Source organism: Octopus bimaculoides, chromosome 24 (genome assembly GCF_046866305.1).
Source record: "Octopus bimaculoides isolate indiv1 chromosome 24, ASM4686630v1, whole genome shotgun sequence".
NCBI lineage: Eukaryota > Metazoa > Mollusca > Cephalopoda > Octopoda > Octopodidae > Octopus > Octopus bimaculoides.
In genome coordinates, this window is record NC_142951.1 from 25,269,641 (window position 1) to 25,280,856 (window position 11,216).

An 11,216-nucleotide genomic window follows, 5' to 3' on the forward strand; every position below is an offset into this window, starting at 1 on the left:
TGATTTGGAGGTTAAATATCTCGGATGTGAGGAATTTTATGCATTGATAAAATCGCAAAAGCAATTTCAACCAAAAATTGAAAATGTTGTGTAGATTCTGTTTCCTAAGAATTTACTGCCAAAAATAAAAATAATTACATTTTAAGAAAATGTTTCATAAGAAAAAAATCACCTTTAAAACTCTTTTACTTTATAAAAATACGAACATATTAATTTTCTTAAAAGCGATGCATGGCAGGATTTTATTTGTTATATATCATTCCTTAATTGCGGGATTACTATCGTTGTCATTCATTCAGTCTAAATGCCGTGTCTATCAACAACGATCTGTCGTCTCCGTCCACGAAAATAACGTGTAAGTTGGCCGTGACATTATTTTACCATCAAATCTTTTATTATTGTATATAATTAACTAACAACATAGCTAGAGTGCAAGTTTACACACTGTTTATATTTTCGAAGTGAATTATCGTGTAATGTGTATGTTTTTGAAGTGGATTATTTTGAAGGGTGGAAAATGATTGATTTTCTGTACATTACGTAATCCCCATAAGGTTGAGATTCCTTGATTGAACCCGTTCATTTAAATACACCCACAATCATATATCTACACATGAATGCAAGCATATATATAAGAGTACACACAACACGTAAACACACACACACACACGCACGCGCGTGTATTGATTTGTAGGTATTGGAGTCGATATATAATTTGCGAGTTTCAATTTTTGTTCTAAACACATGACTTTCTGTATCTTCAAAATATTACCATCTTGAGTCAAATGAAGGAGTCTGTATATTGTCGCTCGTGCTAGAAATAATAACAAATTCACCTTCAAATTGCACCATACCACCTTAAAATGGAAGGGACACTTTGGATCGTGTTAGATATGGAACGACTGAGAGAAGGATGGGATGATCAAGGCTGTAACAATTTTCGATCGGTTCACATTGGGCCGACCTGGAGCTCAATAACACGCGATTTTTGTAAACTCTATGAATATAAATTGCGACCTCTTGAGGAGGACATCGAGGTTCACACAAACTGACTTATGCCGTATCGTAGTAATTAACGAGAGAGCCTTGTATGTGATTGCTCGACCTGCTAAAAATAGCTGCTACTATTTCTAGCACCCTTATTTCTTTGTTGCCCACAAGGGGCTAAACATAGAGGGGACAAACAAGGACAAGCAAAGGGATTAAGTCGATTACATCGACCCCAGTGCGTAACTGGTGCTTAATTTATTGACCCCGAAAGGATGAAAGGCAAAGTCGACCTCGGCGGAATTTGAGCTCAGGACGTAACGGCAGACGAAATACCTCTAAGCATTTCGCCAGGTGTGCTAACGTTTCTGCCAGCTAGCCTTCCTACTAAAGGAAGAACACATCAGATAATTAATTTCTGTTTACTTAGGGATAGGGAAAAATCAAGATGGTCACGCCTGTGCAAAGCAAGTAATAGGTCTAAGTCAGATGTGAAATATGGGCTCCATTTCGAATTAATCATTGAGTATTTTCTCAATACATATGTACGAGAGCACCTCTGATGGTCATTCCTTGTCAAGGTAAAAGAGTTTGTATGGTCCAGTAACTCTATGAGTAATGCCACGGGGAGTCTAGTATTCCAGTTTGAGCAACCCACAACAGTAAAGACTGAAGAAGAGAATCTTGATTGAATACATTCAGTTTCATATCAAGACCCCAATGTCGGAGGAAATGGATGTAGATAATGATTGAGCTCAATAATATTTGAATTGGTGGACAGACAGACACACTGGATAGGAATGTATCATTTGAGATTTCAACTGAGTTAGTAATAGTCCATTGTAAATTCATTACACTACGTCTCCCACAGAATGGTCCTGATATTATTTCTAACAGGTTGCATGGCTCCCCTGTTGGCTAAAACAAGATGAGTTTATAAGTCTGGCAAACTGTTTCAAAAGTTCTAAATAAATAAAAATGTGAATATTGAAATGGGTTTTTAAGAGTTGATGCTTTATCTCCAGGCTCATGGCATTAAGAATGGTCTAAAAGCATTGTATTTCACTATTCTCAGTGGAAATATGAATTTGTAAAACTCTTTCTTATGTATCTTTATCAATTTGCTATCGCAGGCATGGCTGTGTGGTAGGAAGCTTGCTTCTCAACCACATGGTTCCGTGTTCAGTCCTATTGCATGGCATCTTGGGAATGTGTCTTCTACTATAGCCTTGAGTCTACTAAAGCCTTGTGAGTGAATTTGGTAGACGGAAACTGAAAGAAGCCTGGCACATATATTTGTGTGTGTGTGCATGTTTGTGTCTCCATGTCGTGACATGACATGATAGTTGTAAATGAGTGTCACTGTGATACAAGCAGGATCGTTCATTTCCAATATTCTATATGAACATGTCTGGCCATGGGGGAATGTTACCAAGCTTAGAAAGAGGTAAAGGCTGGCAACAGGAAAGAGCATCTGTTTGTAGAAAATCTGCCTCAGTAAACTCTGTCTGACCCATGCAAGCAAGGAAAAGAGTATTTTTTCTTTTATCTTTTACTTGTTTCAGTCATTAGACTGCGGCCATGCTGGGGCAGTGCCTTGAAGAATTTCTAGTTGGATGCAACGAACCCAGTACTTATTTTCTGTTAAGCCTGCTATTTATTCTATCAGTCTGTTTTCGCCAAACCACTAAGTTATGAGGATGTAAACACACCAACAGCAAGTATTGGTGAGGGGATAAACAAACAGAGAGCGTGAGAGAGAGAGTGTGTGTGTGTGATTGTGTCTTCTTGACACCACATAGTTGTGAATGTCACTATCATAGAAACAATATTCGGCAAAATCATGTTTGGCAATGGGGAAAATATTACCTTGCTTGGAAAAAGGCGAGGGTTTACAACAGGAAGGGCACCCAGCTGTAGAAAATTTGCCTCAGTAAATTCCAGTTGACTCCCTGAAAGCATGGAAAAGTGGATGTTTTAAAGTGATGGTGATGGTGACTGCTTATGAAGTTCCAATGAATTCACAAAACTAATCATCATCATCATCATCATCGTTTAACGTCCGCTTTCCATGCTAGCATGGGTTGGACGATTTGACTGAGGACTGGTGAAACCGGATGGCAACACCAGGCTCCAGTCTGATTTGGCAGAGTTTCTACAGCTGGATGCCCTTCCTAACGCCAACCACTCAGAGAGTGTAGTGGGTGCTTTTACGTGTCACCCGCACGAAAACGGCCACGCTCGAAATGGTGTCTTTTATGTGCCACCCGCACAAGCCAGTCCAGGGGCACTGGCAACGATCTCGCTCGAAAATCCTACAGGAGCCAGTCAGGCGGTACTGGCAACGGCCACGCTCAAAATGGTGCATCTCATGTGCCACCCGCACAAGAACCAGTCCAGGGGCACTGGCAACGATCTTACTTGGCTTGCCGGGTCTTCTCATGCACAGCACATTTCCAAAGGTCTCGGTCCGTAGTCATCGCCTCGGTGAGGCCCAATGTACGAAGGTCTTGCCTCACCACCTCAGCCCATGTCTTCCTGGGCCTACCTCTTCCACGGGTTCCCTCAACTGTTAGGGTGTGGCACTTTTTCACGCAGCTATCCTCCTCCATTCTCACCACATGTCCATACCAGCGCAATCATCTCTCTTGCACGCCACAACTGATGCTTCTAATGTTCAGCTTTTCTCTCAAGATACTTACACTCTGACGGGTATTCACATTGACATTACACATCCAACGGAGCATACTGGCTTCATTCCTTGCGAGCTTACGTATGTCCTCAGCAGTTACAGCCCATGTTTCACTGCCATGTAGCATGGTTGTTCGTACGCATGCGTCATACAGTCTGCCTTTTACTCTGAGTGAGAGTCCCTTTGTCGCCAGCAGGGGTAAGAGCTCTCTAAACTTTGCCCAGGCTATTCTTATTCTAGCAGCTACACTTTCAGCGCACCCACCCCCACTGCTAACTTGGTCGCCCAGATAGCGGAAGCTATCGACTACCAACAGGTCCGTGTGTCCTGAAAGAATGCAGCAGATTTTTTTGTTTTTTGTACCTTTAACCCTTTTGTTACCATATTTCTGTTGAGATACTCTGTTTCTTTCAATTAATTTTAAATATAACAAAGAATTTAGTAAAATAACTTAGTTATATCATTCAGCTAGTGTTAGGAACATGAATTGTGACTAAGGTTTGGTGGAAGATTTTAATTCAGAACTTTTGGAAACAAGACATTTGTACTACAGAACCAGAGGCGGTTTCAGCTGGGTTGGTATCAAAAGGATTAAATATAACAAAGAATTTAGTAAAGTAACTTAGTTATCATTCAGCTAGTGTTAGGAACAGGAATTGTGACTAAGGTTTGGTGGAAGATTTTAATTCAGAACTTTTGGAAACAAGACATTTGTACTACAGAACCAGAGGCGGTTTCAGCTGGGTTGGTATCAAAAGGATTAAATATAACAAAGAATTTAGTAAAGTAACTTAGTTATCATTCAGCTAGTGTTAGGAACAGGAATTGTGACTAAGGTTTGGTGGAAGATTTTAATTCAGAACTTTTGGAAACAAGACATTTGTACTACAGAACCAGAGGCGGTTTCAGCTGGGTTGGTATCAAAAGGATTAAATATAACAAAGAATTTAGTAAAGTAACTTAGTTATCATTCAGCTAGTGTTAGGAACAGGAATTGTGACTAAGGTTTGGTGGAAGATTTTAATTCAGAACTTTTGGAAACAAGACATTTGTACTACAGAACCAGAGGCGGTTTCAGCTGGGTTGGTATCAAAAGGGTTAAAAAAGGAGAAAAAACAACCATTATCTAAATGATTAATTCTAGTTAAGTAAGTCAAAGAAGATAATATTGTAATTAAAGTTAATTAAAGACAGAATGTAATGATCTAGGAAATACAGGATAATTCAGGACATGTTTTAGTGTTATTAGACTTTATCAGTAAAGTCTGAACTATTCTAACTGTTGCTAGATTTCTCTGAATGAATACTGAGTGATGTAATCACTTAAAACAGAACAGATTATTTTATGACCTTTTTTTCTGGCAAATATTTATGAATGTTTGTACTGTCTTCAAAATGCTGAGTCATGTCAAAAAAAAAAAAGACAAAAAAAAAATTTAGCACTAGATTTGAAAAATCTACTATCCATCACCAATGTATTTAAGCTGAAAACTACTCCCCATTTTAGTTCTGACACTATTGAAACCCACTTTTGTCTTTACCAAGGCAACTCAAACATGTATATTTAAAAGTACTTGCTCTCTTGTTACAATGACTGAAGAAACTCTAACTCTATACTCTGTTCAATTAACCTGAACCATAAATTAATTTCATTGATAAGTCAAGTATTTATTAAAGTTGGACCTTGGCTTGCAATCACCTAACACTATTCATCTCATGCTATTTTGGGTTTTTTTCTGCTTTCAAACAATGTTATTTATCTGTATAATTTCATCCTTTTATCTCGAGCCAATAAGTTGTGTAACTAGATCTTGTTATAATTTTGACACGAAGGTTCCCACACTAGTTATGTTTAATAAAAAATAACTTATTTACCTAAGTTTTAACATCATTTTCTTCAAAATAGTCACCTTGTGCAGCAATACAGCAGTCCCAGTGGTTCTGCCACTTTTGGAATCTGTCCTGGAAGTCGTTTTCTGTGAGTTGAGGACCATCTGTGATTCACTCTGGATTTCGACAATAGTGTTAAAGCGATGACCTTTGAGCTACATTTTCATCTTGGGGAAGAGAAAAAAGTCTGCAGGTGAATCATTCATTCCATAATTGCCCATGGGCATATGGCATAGTGGTTAAGAGCACAGCTACTAACCCCAAGATTCCAAGTTTGATTCCAGGCAGTGACCTGAATAATAATAATAATAATAATAATAATAATAATAATAATAATAACATTGAAAAATACCTTAGGAATGAGAACCCCAGGTTCGAAATTTCCCTAAGACACCTGATGAAGGCTGGAGGGTATATCAGCCAAAACGTTGTGTTAACAACAAACAAGATGAGGACAAATATCCGTCTAATGTAAATAATTCCTCAAATATATAATTCCTTAAATATAGAACTGTATTCATGCTCTTTATTAATATCTAGAATTTTTATCTATCTAAATTGTTTTTGATGAAAATTTGAAGATAATAACATTCGTTTCAGCAATAAATAAATGATGACTTCTTTATATTCCATTTAGCAAATCAATCAAATATGGACGGGCTGTGTGAAGAGCAATTACATGTTGGAATTCTTGAAATTCAGGGTGGCTTTTCTGAACATAAGGCTGCTCTGATAAAAGCTGCACAACTTATGGGAATTGAAGCTATGCTAAAAATTTATTCTGTACGCAAAGTTGAAGATCTGCTTTCCAAACTTTGTGGTTTGATCATTCCTGGAGGTGAAAGTACTACAATGGGTCTCTTCATCACACGCAACAAAATGGCTGATGCTCTACAAGACTGGATCAAAGATGAAAAACACATTGTGTGGGGAACTTGCGCTGGCCTGATCATGTTAGCAAATCAGTCAGAGAAACAGAAAATTGGCGGACAGTCTTTGGTAAGCTGTTGATGTTTGATTTCTTGTTGTATAAATCAGAATGTATAGTAATGGAGTTGAAGAAATTTATTTATTGAACTAAATATCTTAGAGGATTTAGTTTTGGTTCCTCTACAGTTTGGAGGGTTGCAAAGAAAAGGTGGAATCAGATTTTCCTTTCAGCTGTCATATGCTCAACACTCATGACAGGTTTCTCCAGTTTCTATCTTCTATTTTCACTTAAAAGGTCTTGTTTAATCTCTGGCTATGATATAGAACATAATTTGACAACATTCATATAGTGGGACTGAACCTCTAACCACACGGTTTCTGTGATGAAAGAAAGATAAAGAAATAAAAATAATAACATTAACTTCCAACAGAAGTCAATCTCAAAGGGGGAGATGTTGTGGCACCCCTGGCAGATTGGAGAATGGACTAGCCGGACTCTTACAAATTGTTATAGTTCGGAATAGTCAGGGAGAGCGTTTTGGTAGTCTTGCGAAGTACGTTGCGTGAACACATTGATTAAACCTCCGCAGTATTAATTTATCTATACCAACCTGTAGCAGGATATAAAAATTCCTAAGCAAGCTTCTTAACCACACAGCCATGAGTGCATCTATGCTGTGTAATTCCAAAAGCATTTTAATCTGTGAACATTGTCAAAAGTACTTTTAAATGTACATTATAGCAAACATCTTTTACTGTCATGTTAAGATCACATTATCATCTTATTATCAAATTACTTTTAAAACAAACTTTTAATTTTCTTATGTTTTGACAGACACTCTTTAGAAAAATAGTCTGTGCAAAACCAAATATATGGTACCGTAGCCATAATACAGACTTGAACTTTTAACTTGTTGTCTCTTGAGGTCTCTGGGCGAGGCTTGGAGTCAACTTGTCCAAATACAAAGCAAAAGCCAAACGTATAATAATACTAATAATAATTATACTTGTTGTAGCCCGATGTTAGGAAATTTTCTTTTTCAACAGTTTAATCTGTTGTGCGTATGTGAAATTATAATGATAATAATAGAGACAATAATCCACTGGGAATTATGTAGAAAGCTAAGATTTGAACATACTGATAAGTGGTATGAACTTGAACCTAGAAAGTAAGAAATATAAGATATTGTGGAACTTTAACATTCGGACGGACAGAGTAATAGAAGCTACTACTACTAAATTTAGTAGTAGTAAGCAAAGAGGATAGAAAGTGCCAAGTAATTGACTTAACAGTTCCGAATGAGGAACAAAGTTAATACGAGAGGTATAGAGAAAATAGCAAAGAACCAGAACTTAGCCATTGAGTTACAGAGGCTGTGAAAATTGCGGGTAAAATGTATCCCTGTAGTTATAGGTGCATTAGGAACTATTCCTAAAGGTTTGAACTGGTGGATAGAGGAAATAGGCATAAGACCTAGTTTAGTTCAGCTCCAGTAAACAGTATTATTAGGGACAGCTAGGATACTTAGGAAGGTTCTTGGCATCTAAGGTTACTTGTTGTAGCCTGATGTTGGGAATTTTTCTCACAGTCTAATCTGTTGTGCGTAAATGAAATAATAATAATAATAATAATGATAATAATGATAATAATCCTTTCTACTAAAGGCACAAAGCCTGAAAATTTGTGGGAGGGGGCTAGTCGATTACATCAATGATTGGTACTTATTTTATTGACCCTGAAAGGATAAAAGGCAAAGACAGCTTTAGTGGATTTTGAACTCAGAACCTAAAGATGGACAAAACACAGTTAAGCACTTTGTTTGGTGTGCTAACCATTCTGTCAGCTCACTACCCTTAATAATAAAAATAAAAATGGTTTCAAATTTTGGCACAAGGCCAGCAATTTCAGGGGAGTGGGTAAGCTAATTACATCAACTGATGTTTACTTTCTTGACCTCAAAAGGATGAAAAGCAAAGTTGACCTTGATGGAATTTGAACTCAGAACATAAAGGCGGGCAAAATCGTGCTATGTATTTTTCCTAGTACACTAACAACTCTGCCAACTCATTGTTTTAATAATAATAATAATAATAATAATAATAATAATAATTAATTCGTTTAATTGGCCACAAGGGCTAATATCAATTAAGAACATATAAGGACAAAGACAGGACGAAGGTTACAGAAGGTTTTGTCCGAAAAGGGAAGGAAAGTTCGTCTAAACAGAGGAAGAAAACGGAGAAAGATATAATGAATAAATAGATAAATAAATAAGTAGAACTCCCAAAGGTGGGGGGGGGGGGGCGTTTCGAAAAAGGAAAGGTTACACGTGGAAAAACCCATAAAACCACGGGAGCCTGGTCAGAAAAAATAAGAAAGGGGTATAGAGCCCTTTCTCCTTTTACATTACCTTTTTTTTTCTTCTTTTTTTTCTTTCTTTTTTTTTTTTTTACAAGTGTATTCTCAGAATTGGAATAATAATAAACAAAAAAAAAAAAGAAGAGGAAGAAGAATGTCTTGTCTTGGTGTGAAAAATGGGTTGCAACAAATATTCTGCTCAATACCACAGATTTGCTTGTCAGTTGTTTGACCTTAAATCAGTTGAGCATGTCTCTTGGTGGTTGGCAATATGTTCATCTCTGATTACTAGCAGAAGTAGTGGGGGAGTATCACAGCCATGTGTTGAAAGGAATTCTTTGGAGTTTGAATAATTCATCTCTGGAAACATGAGTGTTTCATTCATCATCATTAAACAACCCTTATTCAGGAACCTTTTGAGTGGGATGGGCTACTTGACCAGAAGATAATTCTAACTTGGCTCCACCTGCAAGGTGGTGCACTGTTTATCTTGATATGGGATCACTATGTTGTGCATCATATGGTTGTGATGCATGTGCCTGGTGTACCCTTATCAGACGGGTAGTCAGGGTATATTGGGCTTCGTACATTTGTACCCCATTGTCACTTTGATGGCATGTGCTGCTCTCTCACTCAATAATAATAATAATAATAATAATAATAATAATAATAATAATAATAATAATAATAACAGTAAGGATAATGGTAAATGCCCTGATGCAGTACTATGCTGAAGTACCCATGTTTTTCACTTGGAACAGAAGTAACAAAGAATGGCAAAGGAAAATGTGAGGTAAAACAGTTGAAGGCCATTTGAGTGTTTTCAAAGAAGAAAGTTTTGATCATATTTATGTTGTCACACCAAAGGCAGGAGAACTGTGTTAGTTAAAAATTGTATTGCATGAAGTTCAAAATAGTATCTTTTTCTTTCCCGTTGTGCATTGACATTTCAACTTGGAGTGGTTGTGACCCAATGGGTTATGGTACAAAGACCTGGAAATAGAGGTAACTCGAATGTGGAATCTAAAAACAGAAACAATTCCTATCATAGTAGGTGTCTTAGGTATAATAAAAAAATATTCAGACAAATACATAACAAAAACACCAGGACTTACAAATATATATAACATACAGAAAATTGCACTACTGGGCACTGCACACATCCTACGCAAAACACTTTCAATACAGTAACCATAAGAGCACCACAGCAAACCACAGCACATACCCAAGGCACAGAGAGCTGCGCTTGGTAGTGAAGTGAAAGCACGTTATAAAAATAAAACTACTGAACAATAATAATAATAATAATAATAGCAACAATTCGTTTATATATTTTCAGATTGGTGGACTTGATATTGTGGTTTCTCGTAACTATTTTGGCCGTCAAGTGAACAGTTTCCAAGGGAAGGTGAAAATTGTGGATAAAAGTCTTCTCAAAGAAAATACACCTAGTTATTTTGAAGGTGTCTTTATCCGTGCTCCTGCAGTTGTCAAAGTAAACAGCCCTGAAGTCTCTACCCTTGCTGTTCTTCCACATTCATCAAAAGAAAAATCTGACACAATTGTAGCAGTGAAGCAGAAGAATATAATAGGCACAGCGTTCCACCCAGAGTTAACAGAAGACCTTCGGTGGCATGAATATTTTCTGAAAATTGTCCTTTTTGTACAGAATCATTGAAAATGTTTGATTACAATTTTGAATATGATATTTTTGAATGTTTGATGATATTAAAATTACAATAACAATACCTTTAATGTGTATTTTATTATTTTCATACCTGAGTTTTAGCTTTGGTTCACCTGAATTATTGTATTGCTTTGTATATACTTTTATGAATTTCCGTTGCAAGATTCCTGATGCGAAACTGTGTGTTGAAACAGATATTGTTGTATTTTGGGATGGTCATTTTTTTTTTTTATGCCAAATAAACACATTCACAGTATATATCCATTCTTGACTCGTTTATTACTGTTCTTATTCTAACTCATGTCCATTGTCTGGAAGTCTTTCGTCACACATCTGTGACCTCTTCAGCAAATGGACTAAATGGAGCAGGAGCACACATGAAGACAGAAAGTGTTGCTAAAGAGATCACAGATGTGTGACAAAAGATGTCTGGACAATGGACATGAGTTAAAATAAGAACAGTAATTAACAAGAATAAATATACAGTGTGTGTGTTTATTTCCCCCCTCCCCCCCCAAAAGTGACCATCCTGAAATAAATACTTATATATACAACTTTATGATAACTAGCTGTTGCTGTTTAGCTCAGGTTAGTCTTAGTCTATCTGATCTATAATCTAAGACATTCGGTCTGTGATGATCCTGTCTTTTTGTACACTTATGTCTACAGAG

General features: G+C 36.8%; 1 protein-coding gene across 1 annotated transcript; it reads left to right on the plus strand.

Moving 5' to 3' along the window:
* The first annotated feature begins 92 nt into the window (after positions 1 to 92).
* Positions 93 to 10,606, plus strand: LOC106881397 (uncharacterized). The gene is made up of 3 exons (XM_014931774.3): positions 93 to 355; positions 6,207 to 6,568; positions 10,198 to 10,606. The coding sequence occupies exons 2-3, from the start codon at positions 6,221 to 6,223 to the stop codon at positions 10,534 to 10,536; spliced, it is 687 nt and encodes a 228-aa protein (XP_014787260.1). The 5' UTR covers positions 93 to 355; positions 6,207 to 6,220; the 3' UTR covers positions 10,537 to 10,606.
* Positions 10,607 to 11,216: the final 610 nt, after the last annotated feature.